Source organism: Chiloscyllium punctatum, chromosome 8 (assembly GCF_047496795.1).
Source record: "Chiloscyllium punctatum isolate Juve2018m chromosome 8, sChiPun1.3, whole genome shotgun sequence".
Taxonomy (NCBI): Eukaryota; Metazoa; Chordata; class Chondrichthyes; order Orectolobiformes; family Hemiscylliidae; genus Chiloscyllium; species Chiloscyllium punctatum.
In genome coordinates this window covers 94,520,356-94,542,564 of record NC_092746.1, presented here as the reverse complement: position 1 = coordinate 94,542,564, position 22,209 = coordinate 94,520,356, and the positions used below count along the sequence as shown (strand labels likewise).

The 22,209-nt window shown below is 41.4% G+C and overlaps 1 protein-coding gene across 2 annotated transcripts in view; it reads left to right on the top strand.

Annotated features, from left to right (window-relative positions):
* Nucleotides 1-22,209, top strand: part of nrp1a (neuropilin 1a) — a 187,016-nt gene that overhangs the window by 36,092 nt on the left and 128,715 nt on the right. For both annotated transcript variants that reach the window (XM_072576110.1, XM_072576111.1), the window contains one exon: nt 11,154-11,335. In XM_072576110.1, the coding sequence (XP_072432211.1) occupies nt 11,154-11,335 (182 nt within the window). The remainder of the gene's footprint in view (nt 1-11,153; nt 11,336-22,209) is intronic.

The following is a 22,209-nucleotide window of genomic DNA, read 5'->3' as shown; positions in this document are numbered from 1 at the left end:
CTGTGCCATTATTGCAGATATACTCTGAGCAGCCATTCACTGTTCCATTGGTTGTAATGCATGTGACCTCCAACAATGTACTTGGAGTAACCTTGTATATTCCTGCAAGTACACCAAAAAAAAACCCTCATTAATCAAAAAAACAGCCTGCGCACTGAGTAAATTGACCCCAATGGAATCATTGTCAAAATAATATAGTTTTGTCCACGACCTTTGCTATTTTCAGGATAGGAACATTTACATTTTGTATTTCCAAACCGTAGTTATCTATCATGGAAGAGAATTTTTTTAAAATAAATTTTATTGTTTTGGATTGGGACATATTACGATTGTTGCTTTTAATTGCTTTATAAATATTTTCAAACATTTTCTCCAAGACTGGCATTGTTATGCCATTTATAAAATGGTCTGAGAAAGTGTTTCTAAAAATGGGGCTTTATTTGCATTATATATCATTCCCAATGTTTCAACATATTTGTCCTTCACACCGTCACTGCTGAGAAAGCATTCAAGCAGCCTGCTCCCAGGCTAATGTCATGAATGCCCCTGTGGTTAGCTACCAGAGCACATTAATCAGGTAGGTCTCTCCCTTTGGATTCCAATCTGCCCCACAAATCCTCACTTTCGGTGGGTAGAGAATTAATGAGTGCTTCCACAGGATATGGATCAGAAAATGAGCAGGTCTGGGATAAGAGGCTAGATATGAACTCAGAGGCAGAAGGTGAACATTAAGCTGGTTTTAGATCAGGAAATCCAGAGAAACAGGCTTTCCAAAGGTCCAGCTGAATTTCATGGCACATTGTGGCAGCTGGGAAAGGATAGAAAGATTGATGTCTGCAATTAGTAAATATCAGGGAGACATTAGTGGGGGAGATGATTGGGTCAAGGGGAAGGCCATCACAGTGTGGAGCTAGTGAAGATCAAGGAGACTGGGGTTGAGGTGGGAGTGATGGAGGGTGGGTAGGGGAAGGCGGGCGGGCAGTTACATTGTTGAGCTGACATTGTCAGGGAAGCTCAAGAGAGATTATACGTCCAGAGTCAGATTGAGAAGGCCTTGTGAAAGAGATTGGCAGGTCCAGGACCTGAGGGGTTGGGGTGGGAAGACCAGGTGTCGGGGCTGAGAAAACCTGGCCATTGTTAAATTCCATATTGTGATTAAATATGGAACATGTTGATATGTTATAATATTTAAATTATATCTGCCTCCTGCAAATGGATTTCCTAATTCTTTTGTAGGACATGGGCATCACTGTCATGGCCAGAAGTTGTAGCTGATCCCTAATTGCCCTTGAATGAGTGGCTTGCTGATTCATTTCAGAGGACAGTTCAGAGTCAACTACATTGATGTTGCTCTGGAGTCACATGTAAGCCAGACCTGATAATGATGGCAGATTTCCTTTCCTAAAGAACATTCATGGACCAGGTGGATTTTTTTCGGCAATCGATTAAATCTGTCATGGGATTCAAGTCTCTGGAGTCTTTGAAGTTTGTATCACATGTAGACAGGGTGGTTAAGAAGGCATTTGGTGAGACCTCTTCTGAACCATCATGTCCAGTCCTGGTCTCCCTGTTATAGGAAGGATATTATTAAACTGGAGAGGGTTCAGAAAAGATTTACCAGGATGTTATAAGGAGAGGCTGGATAGGCTGGGACTTTTTTCACTCGAATGTAAGAGGTTGAGGGGTGACTTTGTAATGGTTTTTAAAATGGGCGGTTATAGATAAGATGTCTTTTCCCTATGTTGGGGGATTTCAAAATGAGGAGGCATATTTACAAGGTGAGAGGAGAAAGTTTGAAAAAGGACATGAGCAGAAACATTTTTACACAAAGTAGTTTGTGTGTGGAATGAACATCCAGAGGAAGTGGTGGATGTGAGTACAGTTACAACATTTAAAAGACATTTGGATAAGTACATGAAAAAGAAAGGTTTGGAAGAATATGGGCCAAGTGCAGGGAAGTGGAGCTAGCTTAGTTTGGGAACATGGTCAGTGGAGTTTAATTGAACTGAAGTATCTGTATCCGTGCTGTATGAATCTTCGACTTTATCTCTAGCTTTCAGCTTTTATTCATTCATTAATGGGATGCAGACTTCCCTTCCTGGGCCAGCATTTATTACCTATCCCTAGTTGTCCTTAAGAAGGTGGTAAGCTGCCTACTTGAACCACTGAAGTTTATTTGATGTAGGTACACCCATGATTATACCAGGAAGAGAGTTCCAGGATTTTGACCTAGCAACAGTGAAGAAACAGCAATATATTTCTAAATCAGGATGGTGAGGGAGTTGCAGGGAAATGGGAGGAAGTGAGGACCGCAGATGCTGGAGATTAGAGTCGAAGAGTGCGGTGCTGGAAAAGCACAGCCAGTCAGACAGCATGGAGCGGCACGGTGGCTCAGTGGTTAGCACTGCTACCTCACAGCGCCAGGGTCCCAGGTTCGATTCTAGCTTCGGGTGACTGTCTGTGTGGAGTTTGCACATTCTCCCCGTGTCTGTGTGGGTTTCCTTCAGGTACTCCAGTTTCCTCCCACATTACAAAGATGTGCAGGTCAGGTGAATTGGCCGTGCTGAATTGTCCATATTTGTTAGAAGCATTAGTCAGAAGGGGGTGGATTACTCTTCGGAGGGTTAGTGTGGACTTGTTGGGCGAAAGGGCCCGCTTCCACATTGTAGGGAATCTAATCTAATCTGGGGAGCAGGGGAATCAATGTGTTGAGGGGAAATTGCAGGTGGTGGTGTTCCCCTGTGTCTGCTGCTCTTGTCCTTCAAGATGGAAGTGGTCATGGATTTGGAAGGTGCTGTCTGAGAATCTTTGGTAAATTTCTACAGTGTATCTTGTAGGTAGATGCACATTGCTGCCGCTGTTCCTAAGTGGTGGAAGAGTGAATGCTTGTAGATGCGGTGCCAATGAAGCAGTCAGCTTTGTTCTGGATGCTGTCAAGCCTCTTGGGTGTTATTGGAGCTGCACTTGTCCAGGCAAGTGAGGAGTATTCTGTCATGTTCCTGACCTGACCTGTGCTTTGTAGGTGATGGATAGGCCTTGTGAGAACAGAAGGTGAGTTACTTATTGCAGGATGCCCAGCCTCTGGCCACTCTTTCAGCAACAGTATTTGTGTTGGCTTATCCATTTCAGTTTCTGGTCGTTGGTTACCCCCACAATGTTCAGAATGGGGATTCAGAGGTGTTAATCCAATTAAGTGTCAAAAAGTGATGGTTAGATTCTCTCTTGCTGTAGACGGTCATTACCTGGCACATTTGTACCGTGAAAGTTAGTTGCCACTTTCTAGCCCAAACCTGGATATTGACCGGGTCTTGTTGTATTTGGACATGGACTGCTTCAGGACCTGAGGATTCACTATCTGAGTATTGATTGATTAACTAAATTTCCATTTCAGCAGTAACCATTGTGGGATTTGAACCCCTATCATAAGAACATTAACCTGAACCTCCATGCTACAGGTCCAGTAACAGTATCATAAAACACCACCTTTCCATCATTTGCCAACCTGCTGCCCTGTCTCTGTTAAAACCAGAACTGACAGATTGGGGCCAGGATTGAGAATTTTACCAGTTTAACATCCCACACAGTCTAAGTCTGTCACTTTGGTAGTCTAATATTCTTTCTCAAATCTCTGTTCACCTCATTTTGTGACATTGTGTTCATATTTTGTTCCTCAGTACTGTGAAAGTCTATATTGTTGATTGAAGTTAGATTAGAAATGGCTTAAAATGCTGCAAAATTCTAATGTAAGTGTTTGTAAGCAAAGTTATTGGTGTCACATGATAGTCTTAACATTTATTACTGCACCAAGTTTGTATAAACATTCATCCAGTATTTACGCATTTCATAGCTTTCAACATTTGACATGCTGTTGGCTGTCACCTGTTTTTGCTAATGAAAGTTTGACTTTATATATTTACCTGAAGAAGGGCTTATGCCCGAAACGTCAATTCCCCTGTTCCTTGGATGCTGCCTGACCTGCTGCGCTTTTCCAGCAACACATTTTTAGCTCTGATCTCCAGCATCTGCAGTCCTCACTTTCTCATCTTTATATATTTACCATCCATCACAATTATTGGTAGCACTTCCACCTCTGAGTCAGACGTTTCTGGATTCCAGTCTCACTTCAGGAATTGAGCTCAAAGGTCAAGCCTGACTCGTTATTCTAATAGTGAGGGAGTCCTACCTCGACGGAAGTCTGTTTTACTGATGTGATGTTAAAATGAGGCCATATTTGCCAATAAAAGAACCCATTCAGTAGAGGAGCAGGGGTCACCCTTCATATTCTGGCCTATATTTATCTCTCATTCAACATCACAATATTAGATTATCTGACCAATTATCACATTGATCTATCTGGAGCTTCGCAGTAGCCTAATAGGTTACCATGTTTATTATATTATAACAGTGACTGCACTTCAAAAGCAATTGGTAGGCTGTAAGATTCATTGGGATACTTTGAGGTTGTAAAAAGTGCTGTGGAAATGTCAGTCTTTTTTTAATGCAAAATATTCCGCAGCATGAGTCTAATCTCCCATTGCCATTGCCAGTCACTGCACGGATTGCCTGTATCTCATGTTTCCATTGAATTTACTTATCTTCATTTCCAATTGCTGCAGCTGACTTGCTTTGGTGTATCTAACATCATGTGACAGGAAGTGTCTATTTGTTTACAGCATTGGAATTAATTGAGTGTCTCAGCAAATATCCCGAGGCAGTTTAATCAGAAAGTTTTTAAAAAGTGTTCAAGATAGTTTTGGTCATGTACATATTATTTACACAACGTATGTCATAGGTTTTTGATGTGGTTGAGGGGTTGCAGATCTTAGTGAGAAAATATCTTGTGAAGTTTATCCGTACTCAGTTTGGGCCAGACTTTCATAGATCTGTCATTGTACCTAACACAATAAAATCCTCATTCTCACACCCTCTGATACATCTTAATGTCTGATATAATGACTTCCCTTCATCATAGGAAACCACAATTCACTCTCTGTAGTTCAGTCCTTGCACTCCTTGATGCACATGCCTTTTATATGATCTCTAAAGATGACATTATCTTGTTGAACCACTCCTTTTAGAGTACTGAACCCTTTTTGATGACATTTTTTAGATTATGTTCACTTTTGCTGTACAACCCTGTAGTAATGAGGGGCAGCGCTCATCATACAGCTCAATTCCAATCTTTTTCACATTATACTTCCATTTTCATACCTGAAAATTGCCAAGAAGATGATTGCAGAGATCTGAATATGTTTCTCCATTTTTCTGAGGTCATGTTTAAGTGTGCACAACTTTGCAGTTTAACACTATGTTGTTGACTTTTAAACAGTCACCAATGTTCTTAGACACTGAGAAGCACCAAAACAAATCACATTAGCTAGCACCAAGTGACAGTCATTAGGATGCAACTTCACTATTTTTTCAGGTGTGATATCAGGCAGTTCTGTTGTTTATACATTGCCATTCCTTCTGTCAATACACTACAGTAATTGCTCGGAGCTGTTAGTATGTGACTTGAAAACATCAGCTTAATGTTGACACTCTGTTACTATCAAGCTGCAAAAGTCACTCTTTCCCTGGTGCATAGTTGAGGGCTGCTTGTGGAAGAGTTTGCTGCTGGCAAGGAGCTACACCACCAGCAGTGCATATCAGCAATATGGGCAGTCCTTACATCATTTCCTCTCCGTGAACAGAACAAACATTTCCAAATGCCAAAAAAGCACTCCCAGTAGGTGAGGCTGCATTCCTAGAGTGCAGTAAGCTGTCTTACACAAGTCAGTGTGAAAATAACAGTTCCTTTTCTTAAGCAATCATATATTCACACAAATTCACACATGTAAACAGGCACGGTAATGTTCAAACACACAACTAGACACACATCCACACAAACATACACCCACCCACACCAGTAGATACATAATAACACTAGTAAACACCCACCAATACCAGTAAACACATAGCCACACCCGTAGACACACAACCATGCTGATAGACACATAGTCACGCACTAGTTGACACCCACCCACACCAGTAGGTACATAGCCACACCTACAGACACACAGACAAACCAATAGACACATAGTCATGATAGGAGACACATGCCCACATCAGTCAACACATAGCTACACCAGTAGGCATATACCCACATCAGTAGATACACACCTACACCAGTAGACACACACTTGCACCAGTAGAAACATACCTACATCAATAAATACACATCTGCACCAGTAGTCACACACCATACCTGTAGACACATACCCATACCTTTCAGTAGCAGGGGGAGTATTTAATCAGATGGGAGTGCAGCAGGTGGGGAAATGCCATATTCCTGTCTTCAAGTCACTGGTGATTCCCTGCCACCAACTGTAGTACTTAAGTGTCCAATTAATGCCTACCTAAAGGTCTGTCTTGATGGTATTGGTATAATCCAGTATGGCCAGGGACTTAGCATGGGGTAGCACAAAAGTCATGTAGGACAGTGTGCAGACTGTCAGGCTGTCCCTCACTCAAAGATGCTTGACGTTTGATCCAGAGACTTACCATGAGGAAAGGAGAGTGTCTGCTGAGAGCCACACCCTGGCCTTGCTGTCAATGCCTCCCATGACTCAACTCAACTGCAGCTTGGGATCCAGTAATGATACTAGGCCTTGGGTGAGTGTAGTCCTGGCAGCAAGCACAGCCTTCCCAGTGGACTGCTGTTCATGGGGTCCTTAATGTGAGGAAAGGCCAATGACTGGTCTGTTATGTGCCTAAGTAATGCAGCTGCCCTTCCTGGAAAAAGGTGCCTCTTATCAGCTCTATAGCTGGTGGCTAAGACCCATGTCATTGCCATAAGACTGAGACACAAATACACAGACACACAAATACTGTCACCGAAATAATACTCAGGTATGTGCAAATATAGAGGCTGACACAATTCAAGCGGAGACACTACCATGCACACACGTACACACACACACTAAATGAGCTTAGATTATTTGAATGTAAGTGCTTATCAATCGGTCTATGCTTGAGAATATTTTTTGGCAGAGTGAGAATAGAGACAGGGAGGACTAGTATAATCACGTGAGAAATTTGGACTTGTAAAATATTACCTTAATTATTTTAAGTTAACATTGAAAATTTGGTACAGAAGTGACCACAATAAAACTTCAACCCCAACATTATTGATAGATAGGAATTTGCTCACAGCACAGATCAATAAAATACCTGATTACAAAATGTATTTCACAATTAATAACTTTGAAGCGATTATTTACCGAATACATTAACAAACAACAAAACCTCTAATTAAAGTGTAACATTAATGTGAGAACTTCAATGCACTACCAGACAAAAATCGACAGTAAGCAATGGAATCGTTATCCAATGATTTGGTTAAAGGTGTAGATTATAAGGAAAATTTTACAGGAGAAAAGAGTTGAGACAGTTCAAGGGATCTAAACAAATAATGGTGAAACAAAGGAAATGAGGGATACTCAAGAGACAAGAGTGCAACATTCTCTTAGAGTCATAGAGATGTACAGCATGGAAACAGACAGTTCGGTCCAACCCGTCCATGCCGACCAGATATCCCAACCCCATCTAATCCCACCTGCCAGCACACGGCCCATATCCCTCCAAACCCTTTCTATTCATAAACCCATCCAAATGCCTCTTAAATGTTGCAATTGTATCAGCCTCCTCCACTTCCTCTGGCAGCTCATTCCATACACGTACCACCCTGTGTGTGAAAACATTGCCCCTTAGTTCTCTTTTATAGCTTTCCCATCTCACCCTAAACATATGCCCTCTAGTTCTGGACTCCCCGACCCCAGGGAAAATACTTTGACTATTTACGCTTTCCATGCTCCTCATAATTTTATAAACTTCTATAATGTCACCCCTTAGCCTCCGATGCTCCAGGGAAAACAGCCCCAGCCTGTTCAGCCTCTCCCTACAGCTCAAATCCTCCAACCCTGGCAACATCCTTGTAAACCTTTTCTGAACCCTTTCAAGTTTCATAACATCTTTCCGATAGGAAGGAGACCAGAATTGCACACAATATTCCAACAGTGGCCTAACCAATGTCCTGTACAGCTGCAATATGACCTCCCAACTCCTGTACTCAATACTCTGACCAATAAAGGAAAGCATACCAAATGCCTTCTTCACTATCCTATCTACCTGCGTCTCCACTTTCAAGGAGCTATGAACCTGCACTCCAAGGTCTCTTTGTTCAGCAACACTCCTCAGGACCTTACCATTAAGTGTATAAGTCCTGCTAAGATTTGCTTTCCCAAAATGCAGCACCTCATATTTATCTGAATTAAACTCCATCTGCCACCTCTCAGCCCATTGGCCCATCTGGTCCAGATCTTGTTGTAATCTGAGGTAACCCTCTTCACTGTCCACTATACCTCCAATTTTGGTGTCATCTGTAAACTTACTAACTGTACCTCTTATTCCCACATCCAAATCATTTATGTAAATGACAAAAAGTAGAGGGCCCAGCACCGATCCTTGTGGTACTCCACTGGTCACAGGCTTCCAGTCTGAAAAACAACCCTCCACCACCACCCTCTGTCTTCTACCTTTGAGCCAGTTCTGTAACCAAATGGCTAGTTCTCCCTGTATTCCGTGAGATCTAACCTTGCTAACCAGTCTCCCATGGGGAACCTTGTCGAACACCTTACTGAAGTCCATATAGATCACATCTACTGCTCTGCCCTCATCAATCCTCTTTGTTTCTTCCTCAAAAATCTCAATCAAGTTTGTGAGACATGATTTCCCACGCACAAAACCATGTTGACTATCCCTAATCAGTCCTTGCCTTTCCAAATACATGTCCATCCTGTCCCTCAGGATTCCTTCCAACAACTTGCCCACCACCGACATCAGGCTCACTGGTCTATAGTTTCCTGGCTTGTCCTTACCACCTTTCTTAAACAGTGGCACCACGTTAGCCAACCTCCAGTCTTCCAGCACCTCGCCTGTGACTGTCAATGATACAAATATCTCAGCAAGTGGCCCAGCAATCATTTCTCTAGCTTCGCATGGAGTTCTAGGGTGCACCTGATCTGGTCCTGGGGATTTATCCACTTTTATGTGTTTCAAGACATCCAGCACGTCCTCCTCTATAATATGGACATTTTGCAAGATGTCACCATCTGTTTCCCTATAGTCTATATCTTCCATAACCTTTTCCACAGTAAACACTGATGCAAAATATTCATTTAGTATCTCCCCCATTTTCTGTGGCTCCACACAAAGGCCGCCTTGCTGATCTTTGAGGGGCCCTACTCTCTCCCTAGTTACTCTTTTGTCCTTAATGTATTTGTAAAAACTCTTTGGATTCTCCTTAATTCTGTTTGCCAAAGCTATCTCATGTCCCCGTTTTGCCCTCCTGATTTCCCTCTTAAGTATACTCCTACTTCCTTTATACTCTTCTAAGGATTCACTTGATCTATCCAGTCTATACCTTACATATACTTCCTTTTTCTTAATCAAACCCTCAAATTCTTTAGTCATCCAGTCTCAAAAGGACATTCTAGATATTACAAAGGGGTTAGGCCATGATGGAATTTGAATACAGGGATGAACATTTTATAACTGAAACATTGGATGACCAGGAGCCACTGGAAGCTAGTGAGCACAAGGAGATGGGACAATAGGATAGTGTGAATATGGATATGGACAACAGCATTTTGGACAAACTGAAGCATATGAATAATGGAGGATAGAGACTGAGCAAGAGAATTTTGGATTATTGAAATCTGGTGGTGAGAGTTTTGGAAGCAGATGTTCTGAGGCAGGAGTACAGATGGTTGGTGTTATATATGGCCTAATTAGATTATCTCAATCAATGACAAAGAAATCTCTATGAACATTTGTCACTTGGATTCTACTTTCTAGCATTCTGAATAGTAGAGACCAGGGCCTTGTTTTATATACCGAGACAACCAATCTCAGCCAGTGAAGCTGTTCGGATTTAATCTTCAGTGACTCTAGGCCAGGGAAGGGAATAAGACTATAAAAACTCCCTGCTGCACATTAGCTTTAAGTGATGTGGCTCATTATTCTAGTCTTATTGCCCAATGTAGAACAGCTAAAGGAATCAGTGACCTTGCAAGCCCCAGTATGACTCAGTATCCGAATACACAGGGTATTGTGCCCACTAGAATGTGTGCTGAAATAAATGTCAGGTAAGGATTAACTGGAATGCAAAGTACTGGGCTAATGGTAAGATTCCTGGTAGTGTAAATGAGCGGAGAGATCTCAGTATTCAGGTACACAGATCCTTGAAAGTTGCCACCCAGGTTGACAGGGTTGTCAAGAAGGCATACAGTGTTTTAGCTTTTATTAATAGAGGGATCGAGTTGTGGAACCATGAGCTTATGCTACAGCTGTACAAAACTCTCGTGCGGCTGCACTTGGAGTATTGTGTACAGTTCTGGTCACCGCATTATAAGAAGGATATGGAAGCTTTGGAAAGGGTGCAGAGGAGATTTACTAGGATGTTGCCTGGTATGGAGGGAAGGTCTTACGAGGAAAGGCTGAGGGACTTGAGGCTGTTTTCGTTGGAGAGAAGAAGGTTGAGAGGTGACTTAATAGAGACATATAAGATAATCAGAGGGTTAGGGTGGTGACAGCCAGCACGATGGGGCATAGCTTTAAATTGAGGGGTGATAGATATAGGACAGATGTCAGAGGTGGTTTTTTTACTCAGAGAGTAGTAAGGGTATGGAATGCTTTGCCTGCAACGGTAGTAGATTCGCCAACTTTAAGTACATTTAAGTCCTCATTGGGCAAGCAAATGGACGTACATGGAATAGTGTAGGTTAGATGGGCTTCAGATTGGTATGACAGGTCGGCGCAACATCGAGGGTCAAAGGGCATGTACTGCATTGTAATGTTCTATGTTCTAAGATTAGGTTGTGATACTTAGACTACTCAAAATCTATCTCACTTGTGCACAGGTGCTTTCTGAATCTAGCATTCAGCAGGCTGCATTAAGGAAGGAAAAGCATGGATAACCTTTCAAGATCATTGGTCAATTGTGGTTCAGGTATCCACATTTTAGATGTATGGAAGCAAGAAAAAGAATGAATGATTATTGAATACATTAACAATGGAACGCTTCTAATTAAATTCCCTGTGTTTTCCCTCAGATATGATTTTGTGGAGGTACGAGACGGTGGAGATGAGAAAGCACCATCCCTGGGAAAATTCTGTGGGAAGATTGCCCCTTCTCCACAGGTCTCCACAGGACCACTGCTATATGTAAAGTTTGTGTCCGACTATGAAACACACGGAGCTGGCTTCTCCATCCGTTATGAAATTTTCAAAACAGGTTGGTCACACTGATTTTGCCGCAGTAATTCCATTTGAGGGTTTTGCAAGACATATTGAGTGTTTTTTTTTCCCCAATTTATTTGAAACAAAAGATTCAAAGTTATCCCAAAATTTGTACTGCTGTAATCATTGAAAACAATTTTGTGCAGAATGCAAACTTAACTTTCATCAAACTTACTTTCTATGGAAATACAGCATGTAAATTTAATTCCAAAAGAGTGTGTTTTGACAAGCGTCTATTTCCACTGATTTGTGCTAAATTAAAATGCAACCTAATGGACTTGGCTGTCAGTCGAACTTTCAGTCATTTTTGGTCAGTTCTCAGTCTGTTCAGTAATGTGCTATGTTGGCAAAGCAAGAGCAAAATGAGATTACTCTTAGTGGTCTCTGTGTGCAAGAACCTCAGAGCCATGGTTTTTACCCATTTGTGCTACATCTGTGATTGATCAAAAATGTCCAAGGAATTTTAATGGGCACTCATGCAGCTAAACCTTCATGTCTTGGCGCAGTTCCCTATTCAGTTTTCTCCTTCACATTGACAGGCGTCAAGGAACTGCTGCCATTTCGTGTAGGTCAAGAGCTTGTTCTGATAAATAATAATGTTAAAAATAATTCTTTACAAATCATGCAATCTTGTAACGTAATCCTTGCAACTTTGACAAACTGGTACCATAACTTGATCTTTAAAATTGTAGTTATTCAAAGCGATTACAGTTTATCATTCTGTTAAGTCCAACATAGATCACCTCTTATGGTATTCTGAAACTTGCTTTAAATTTGTATGTGAACACTGAAGCTGAAACCAAAGTCTGAAAAAATGTAATGTCAATGACTGTCAGGTTTAATATGGAAGTAGTGCAATAATGTAATTATAATAGTCCCACCACCACTGAACTCCCTACCAAAACGCACCCACTATTCTTAGGGAACTAATTCAATGCAAAACGGAGTTGTATTGGCAAGGTAGGGAAAATTTGCCAACACAACAAGCAATCTCCTGGTGTGCAGTAAATGCCAGAGGATCAATATGCAATACATAACTGTATTTGATTAAAGAACATATACTTTAAAGACAAATTAATTCTTTTCATATGAGGGGACACAGCTGTTTTTTTGGAAGTATTTAAGATGCTTGTATCATATTATGTACAGCACAAACAAGTGAAATGATTCAATATTCTTTTACATTCGCTGTCTCAAGTACTAAAGCTGTTTCATCTTCTGAAATTTGCCCCAACCTTAAAGTGTACAAAATGACAACAAATATAGAGCATGAGTTCAACTGCTGCTTTTAGTGCAAGGCTTATCCACTGTGGGCAGAAGCGAATTGTCCACTGTTCAAAAAACTCTAACCCTGAAAAACAATAGTCTAATTTCTGTTTGCAGATCATTAACCCCATGGTTCTGTGTTCTGGAGTTTCTCATGAACAGATGTAGACGTCTGCATGGTCTCTGGAAAGGCTTCCTGCTCTAGTTGATATGAAGTAGTTTCGGTCTTAATGAGTTCGACAGAACTATTACACTCATTGCATTAAACCCATTGCTGTCAGTGATGGGTTAATGACTTTAAATCCAGGACATTTGAAGGACAATTTCTGAAAATTGTGTTTAGTACAGATATACTTGAATGGTTTGTCTAATAGGATCATTTGGATAAAAGTACTGTTTTGGTTACCATGGAGGTGACCCCATAAGAGGACTGTACTGCATAGTTTGTAACGGCACATTGAAAATGATAATGTAAAGCTTAACTCCAGCCAGTTTTACTGTCTCATATAAATTAACTTCGAAAGCTGTAAGTGAATGGTTGAAGGTGAGTCCTGAGCACAATGTTTTTCTTGTACTATTCCTGTGCCCTAGTTGGGAAGTTTATAATTTGTTTGCAAATCAATCATGATTCAACAGGCAATAGGGAATGATGTCAGGGTCACAAATTCTTTAGGAAAATGGTTTGAGTCAAAATTTGATTGCAAGACAAATACCAATGTAGATAAGAATTCAATTTTCACATAGTATGCCTGAGGATCCAAACAATCTGGTTCTGTGTCCAAAAGTAGTTCAAGTTTTGGTCCACCAATAGGAAAGGGACAAACCAGTCTACCAGCCATTCTTTAATTCTCCATGTTGAAGCCCAAGGCTGTAGGGAGTCATAAAGAGAGAAGGGCATTGTAATAATCTGACTACAAATCATAGCCTCAGGTCACACAATGTCAGAGTCATTGAGTTGTGCAGCACAGAAACAGATCCTTCGGTCCAACTCGTCCATGACAACCAAGTTTCCCAAACTAAACTAGTCCCTCTTGCTTACATTTGGCCCATGTCCCTCTAAACCATTCCTATTTATACAGCTGTCCAAATGTATTTTACATGTTGTAACTATACCTGCATCCACCACTTCCTCTGGCAGTTCAATCCACAGCGAACCACCCTCCATGTGAATAAATTGCCCCTCAGGTCCCTTTTAGATTTTTCTCCTCTCACCTTAAAAAAATGCCCCTAGTTTTGAACCTCCCCACCCGATGGAAAAGACATTTGCTATTCACCTTATCCATACCCCACATGATTTTATAAACCTCTATAAGGTCATCCTGCAAGCTCCTACATTCCAAGGATTAGTATTATGTCAGGTAACCATAGTTTTACCAGACCATAGGCTGCTGTCTCATTATAGGTGGTGTTTAAACGTAAGGGGTCATCATATCTCAGCAAAGGAAGAGATTGAGATCAAGATTCTTTTCATGGTAGCCTTAGTTGGTGTGGAAATTGACCCCGCGATGTTGGCATATGCCACATCACAAACCAGCCATCCAGCCAACTGAACTAAACCCACCTTGTCCATAAGGGCAGAAAACTGCTATCCTTACCCGGTTTGGCCTGCGTATGACACCAGACCCACAGCAATGTGATACATTCTTAGCTGCTTTCTGGTCAATTATTAATGGGCAATAAATGCTGGTTTGGCCAGTGACACCCGCAATCTGTGAATGAATTTTAAAAAAAGGTACATGTTGCGTCTCTGTGAGACACCTCTGGTATTTTTAAAGGGCTTGACTAATTCAGACTTGAAATGTGGGCATTTGCAAATACGTTGATAAGTAAACAATTCAAAGCACTTCAGCATTTCACAGATGTCATGGGTGTGCTGGAACATCAAACATACTCAGTGACAAGGATCAGATAATTGTCTTTCCGAAGAATTTACTCATGTTTCTTTGTTGCTGATTAACTGTGTACTGTACTGTGTACTGGAGCAGTATAAATACAACATGTGGATCAAAAAGCACCCCATCTCATGCTTATTTAACTCAGAGAATGGTGACAGTTGTCAAAGACAGGCATTCTGTATGGGTTTGTATGGTGTAATTCATCAAAATTATAAACGACAGTTATTTCCTCATGTTATTCGCCGTCTAAGTAGAAGCAGAGTTTTATCGACTGTTGGCTGGTGGGGGCAGGGGAAGAGTTGCTTCCAAAGTTGAATTATGCAGATTTTATTTATCTATGAGCTAATAATGCGCTATCCCTTGTTAACACTCCTTGGAAGGATTTTCACATTGGTAATGTCCACATGGCTGCCCTGTCCTATTTCCAATTAATGAGACAGTCTGTAACCCCGGAATTTTGTTTTCATGCCTCCCCACCACTCTTCAACACTCCCCACTCCCTTTCCACTGCCTTTCCTTTCTATCCCACCATCCCTCACAACCTCTATTCCTATCCTTTGCCCCTCTTTTCTTCACCGTTTCTTATCCTGTTCCAACCTCATCCCTCATCTTTGCAATCTCTCGCCTCTACCCAGCCTTGAGCTAAATATTTTACAGCTAAAGATGAATAATTTTATCTTGATTTCCCAAGCGTCAAACCATGAATGATTATCTAGTTCAGGAACACAGAGAAGTTGGAATTTCAGATTGGGGTTGGAAAGAAAATGCATATAATCTTTGGAATGTGGTACAGCCAAACAATTGCAGGTCTATTGGGAAAGGGCAGGGTAGTGTGACAAGCTAAGTTGCTCTTGCAGCATGTTGTCCTGGAAATTGTGGACGGAATAACCTCTTTCAATGCCTTGGTGAAAGTAAGGACGGCAGATGCTGGAGATCAGAGTCAAAAAGTGTGGCACTGGGAAAGCATAGCAAATCAGGCAGCATTCAAGGAGCAGGAGAGTCAACATTTCGGGCATAAGCTTTTCCAGCAACAGATCTTTTAGCTCTGATCTCCAGCATCTGCAGTCCTCACTGTAAGGAAGACATTACATTGGGAAGCCTTGTGGTTTAGCTGAAAGTCTTCCAATTGACTAACCTTAATCCAGTTCAATAAACAAAGTTGTCCTTATTCTCCACTTTTCTATTTTGATTCCTCTAGTTCTCTCCTGTAATCTAGAGCATACTTTGCCTCATGCAGCCATAGTTTGTCCAAATGGCTGTCTTTCACGGGTCAAGGGCATAAGCATAGAACTGACTCCAGTCCTGTTCTTTTCCAATGTCCAAGCATGTTCTTTTAAGCAGGGAGGCTACAAAAGAAATGGAGGAATTTGCATTTATATAGCACTTTTTCAAAACCTCAGCTTATCCCATTATGTTTTAGAGCCAGTGCAGTCCATAGGAAGTGTTATAATGTAGGTAATAGGGCAGCCAGATTTTGAGTTCCACCAATGACTAGAGGATCTGTCTTAATGATGTCAGCCATTTGTTAAATATTAGAGTGAAAACGAGGAAAGATTTCCCTGTTCTTTAAGATAGTCCCATCGGATTTTTAGGTCTATCTGAGGACAAGGGCTTGGTTTCCCATCTTAACCAATATATTCTGACAGTGTAGTGATCCCTTAGTACTGCACTGGAGTGTTAGCCTATATTCTGCATTGGGTTGGTCCTGACCCCACAGTCTCCTGACTCAGATCCAAGAATGCTAAAACTAAGTCATAGCTGACACTATAAAGTATTCCTTGATAATGATCAAGAGTGAGAACTTTTCTGATAAAAGGTGTATAATAAAAGGATGGAATCTTATCGGGGTCTGAGTGATGTGGGCTACAATGAAATGTGTAGCAGAATCAGATGAGAAATCTGATGATGCCCACGTTGATGTTGGGAGCATCTCTTGACTTCTATGCTTTTGCCAAGCGGTGTAGCAAGTATCTCACTCGATAGCAGCGAGATGCATGCCAAGGAGAATATAGTTTGTTAAATACCTTAGTAATCCCACAAAGCACCTCATTAATATTCACATTTCTATCTTACTACATGCAGCAAACAAGCCAGACTTGGAAAATTCCTGACGTAGAAATCAGAGCCAGTACCTGGTGATTTCAGTTTGCCACTCACTCCTCGGGAACTCCATGTTGGACATTGGGCATCAACGTTTTAACACATGCTCTGTGGGCATCAGCTATATGCAATCCATATCCGTGGACATTGGCATCCAGGATGTGTCAGCCTCTAATAAGCCATATGGCACATTTCTGATCCACTTCCAGGCACTTCAGTGCGACACCTCATTGGCCAACAGCAGCAATCATTGTAATGCTGCAGCAAGGACTCATGGACTGGACTAGACTGCATCCCCGGGCTCTTCACTTGCTGGCATAACACTTGCTCGCTCTGCGCTTACTTAGATGCTAACTGCATCACTGCCGTGCGTTGCCTTGTCTTGACATTTTGCCTTTTGCCCCCTCAGCCAGAGCTACCAGGCTCAAATAACTTCTTTCTTGCCGTGCAGACACAAAGCCAGGAAACATGGCCGTAATTGTCAGCAAGCCTCAGTCAAGTCAAGGAGAACAGCCTTTGCTGAGGCGGGATTACCAGCACAGAAAGGCAAGCATGGCATCTAATACCAGTCCAGGGGCTTAGATATGGTCAGTTAGCCACTCAGGCCAATGGCAGTCAGAATGCTGTATACATATGGGTTGAGAATCAGAAGCAGAAAGCAGCCCATGGCCCACCTTGACTCTTTTTATCTTATTGAAAGCTGCTTTCCTCCTGAAATGGAAAAGAGGCAAATATTAAAGGCGATGAAAGTGGGAGGCAAAGCTGTTACTTGCCATGCAGGTGGGGGAAAGACCCAAGCGAGTGAGTGGTGCAGAGGGCTGTTGCAGTGAGAGTGGTGAAGATGTTGCAGTGAGAGTGGTGTAGCATGGGCCTTGGAAGGAGGTGGGTGCTGTAACAGCAAGTGAGTGGGAGATATCAGAGAGAAGATGGTGGTACTTAATGCTGCGCTGTGGTGAAGTTCATTGACCTTCTTCCTCCAGTGCTGGGCATTCCTGCAGATGCCTGAGACTGCAGTACCCAAGTGACAATCTCAGACCTGGTTGTTGCGGTCTGGTATCAAATCTGTGTTGTTAGTTCAGGGGTAAAAGGAAGTCCGATGTCTACACTATCCCTTACACCTTCACATCCCTGTCAGCAAAGCAAGGTGCCAATTTGGCCCCCATTTACCATGTCTAGGGCAAATGTTAGGATCTGTGCAAGACAACTTCAGACTCCAGTTCCATTTAGTTCATTAGCTAATGTGGTTTTAGTTTGTGGTGCTTCCAAACTGGGAGAGCCTGTGTAGAAGTCTTCAAGTTGCCGGAACTGAAAAAAGTTTAGGCCATCAGAATTGCAAATGCTTGATGCAAGTGGACTGAGAAAAGAGTCATAAAACTACCTCAGCAGTTCAAGGAAAAGAAATTGGGAAGAGTCAGTTATGGAAAAGAAGGGATAGGAATGATATTCCAATGACTATCTGTGAAAGCATGTGTTGGGCAACAGGTTGAAATTTGGAACAAAAACAGAAATTCCTGGGACAGCTCAGTAATTCTGAAGAAGGGATCCATAATATTAATTTTGCTTTCTTTCCACGGATGCTGCCTGACCTGCTGAGTTTTGCCAGCAACTTCTGATTTCCTTCATCCGCAGTTCTTTGGTCTTTTTTGGTTAGGTTGAAATTTATTTTTGCTGTTTGTGTTCAGATCTTTCTAACTGTTTAATAGCTTTTTATTTGATTTTGAGCGATAAATTTATGTTCCATTATTAAGGAACACCTGGAGCCTTCGCTGAATATGTTTCAGTGAATAGCCATCACGTTAACCAACTACGGCAATTAAACAAAATGATCCATCAAGGTAGGCTTCACTCTGGGATTTGACGTAGCCAGTATTACGATCAGCCAGGGCCGTAACATTGTTGAAAAGAACTGAACATCTTTATAGCTGTCTTTTTTTTTGATCATCAGAAATGACTTGACAGCAGAGGCCAGAGATCAAACCTGTGACCTCACTGGTCTACTGGTCATTTGTGCTTGTGCTGCTTCCTTGAGACTCAATAGCTTTGTTATTTCTTCTCACATGCTTAATCAAGACTTTTCCACATTTTTCACATTTTTGAGTGAGTGAGTGAAGCATTTCGTTCTTGATTGATCAACTGCTAAATGCTAATCATGCAGAAAACCCGTTTCTCATATGCTTTTCCTCAGTTATCTGTTTATTGGACTGTCAGTCACACATGGCTGTTCTCCTCCCTTTGCTACATACACAGGGACAGCCACGCTAGCTTACTCACATTGAATATTGGATGCGCATACAAAAATTAGATAATGGCTAGGGCAATTTTCTGATGAATGATTGACTGAGGTACTCATTATTGGATGACCTCAACCACACTGAGCAAGGCGACAAATCACAGCCTTCAGCTGAATGCCATTCTATTTAAAGAGGGTGATGGGTTAAGTGTAAAGGAGGCAGACACATTTTGGAAGTCACAGCGATTGTACACGCCGTTAACATCTAGACAAAAGCTCCTTTTATCAGGATGGTGGAGTTCAAAGTGCAAGATTGACTGTCAAGTTTTTGAAGGCTCTATGAAAAAGTAGCCCTTAAACTGCTAAAACTGCGAAAAGTTAATTTGATTTTATGACACCTGAAGATATGATTACCGTTGCTGCAATAACAATGCAGGGGGAATACTGTCAATGAATATTACATGTCAGGATTCATTTTGTCAGCATACAAGTTGAAAGTTTAATAATAATTCAATAATAATAATACAAGCTTTCTCTTTGAATATTGTCAATTAAAACAAATCACATTTGTTCTCTATGCAGCTAATCTCGGTAATTTCTTCCCAATTATCTACAATTATTGGTCAGTAATTCGAAATGTAATTTACTTGCTCATGGAATTATGCCACATACTTTGAAATCCATCAAAGTCACAGTTATCACCTTTATCTACTCTACTTATTTAATCATTGTATACACATACACGATCTATGAATGTGGCGTAACTGGTGTGTAGAGACGTATATAAAACTAGACAGTACAATGTATCTGATCTCCTATTGAGATATTTTCTAACCAACCTTTTGAGAGATTTTCTTACATACCTCTGGAACAGGTGAGACTTGAACCTCACCACAGGAGCACCCTTACTTATAGATTCACTTTACAAATACAAATGTACCTCACCTTTATCTGTTTCACAGCTACACAATACAACTGTTCTGATTGCTGAAGAGAAATAGCATTGATAACATTTAAAAACAATTTCAAATACCAGTGAATAGCTGAAAATGATGACACAACATGATTTTGTGTTTTAAAACTTTTGTTATAAGAAATACCGAGAAACACTGTTGACTAGACACTCTTGTAGGCAACTTAAAACTACACAGATCTTTTCTCCTTTATAGTTAAACTCATGGCACTTCCCCAGGTGTTAGAATTCTTATAGTGAGCAACCCAGTCATTTCCCGCTTCCAACGTCTTCATGTTTTTCAGTTTTGCTGAGTCGTAATTTTAACAGACTCGCCGGACTCAGGGCTCTCTTCCTCATTTTCAGAGAATTTCTAAATCCATTATCAGCAATTAAGCATGCTCTGATGATTCTCCTTCCCTATGGCTATACCAGAATGAGTCTCTTGGATTTCTTAAATAGCTGTTGAATATGTCTCTTCGATTAGAGACTATCTGCGTCTGAGATCGGGTTTCAGTTGGAGAGGACCTGCTACTTCCTTTCTTTTCTGACTGCCTCGACTACAGTTTCTCTCCTTCCTTGCTTTCTTCTTCTTCCCGAAGCATGGAGCTGGAAAGTTTATTCCCCGTTAGCCCAGTGAACTTCACACATTCCTCAGGTAGTCCCTTCATTGAGCTAAGCTAGTTGTCAGGCTGAAGCCAGAAAAATCACAAACTGCTCTCGTTTAGCGTAGTTTTAACGACATAGTCCAAATCACATCCTATACATACAAATATACTTCACCTGCCTGATCCAAAGGTATAACTCAAACACATTCTCAACGAAAATCCCACCCACGCATTCCTCATCTACATGCATATTGACGTATGCAGTTTAGATCAGAAAACTTATAAAATGGTAACAGTACAGAAGGAGTCCATTCAGCCAATTGTATCCATACCAGATTGTCACTTGGGAAACCCAGCTAGTCCTACCCCACTACCCCTTCCCCATCAGCCTGCAAAGAGTTTGTTCTTTAGGAACTAGTCGGATTCTCTTTTGTAAGTCATGGTTGGATTTGGCCCAACACATTCTCGGGCACTGTATTTAACAGCCCAACTATTTTCTTCACAATTTATTTTTCCTCATGTCACCATTTTTTTGCTAGTCACCTTAACAGGATGCTGTCTTGTTCACATTCCTTCTACCGATGCGATCAATGTTCTCCTTTACTCTGTTTCAACTCTTCACAAGATATTTAACAAAAACATATCAAGATATGCTCTGTAAATTCTTCACTGGGCACATGTCCAGATACTCAAATGACTGTTACAAAGATGTCAATCTTGGAGTTGTGTTTAAAATTCAAATTGAAAGAAAATGAAAACTTTCTGAATCTGCACTGAAGGTGATGGAAATAGCACTGAGTTAGTTTGTGTTTTTTTTAAGAAGTAATATTGAACAACCCTGTGGTAATTTAGATTAGGCGGACGGTGGCTCAGTGGTTAGCACTGCTGCCTCACAGTGCCAGGAACCCAGGTTTGAATCTCACCTCGAGTGACTGTCTGTGTGGAGTTTGCACATTCTCCCCATGTCTGTGTGGATTTCCTCTGGGAGCTTCGGTTTCCTCCCACAATCCAAAGATGTGCAGATTAGGTCCATTGGCCATGCTAAATTGTCCACAGTGTTCAGGAATATGTAGGTTAGGGGTAAATAATGGGGGGTGGGTTACACTTCGGAGAGTCGGTATGGACTTGTCGGCCTAACAGCCTGTTTCCACGCTGTAGGGATTCTATGACTCGCTTCCCCACCCTAATGAGGCAAAAGTGAGGACTGCAGATGCTGGAAACCAGAGTTTAGATCAGAGTGGTGCTGGAAAAGCACAGCAGGTCAGGCAGCATCCGAGGAGCAGGAAAATCGACGTTTCAGACAAAAACCCTTCCCCGCTAATGAGCCAACTGTTTTATTTGAGGGTGAGTCCTTTTTTGGTTCTTTCCCTTCTCCTGCCTGGGTTTTTTTTTGCTACACACCATCCCTGGAGGAAAGAACAAGCAAACAAGTAGCTGGATTGCTCCAGGCTACTGTGATTTTCAGGGACAGTTTTTCAGGATCCACAGAATCAGGTACAGGGCTAGCATTAATTATGCACTCCTCTTCCCTATTTATTCTGGTAGCTCAGTGCACAGGAAAAGTTTGAAACAAAAACAGAAATAGCACAACGATGTCAGGCAACATCTGTGAGAGAGCAATCAAGTTAACATTCCAGGCTGAAAGAGTTTGTTGTTTCACTGGAACATCAGATGCCCCCTTAAGTAATGTCATCAGCTCTTTGGCTTTAATTGTTCTCATTTTTGTTGCAATCTTTTTTGCTGATATCACAAAGATAGGTCAGCAAGTAAATTGTAAGTAATGTGCAACTGTCCATTTTAGCAGGAAGAATAAAAAAA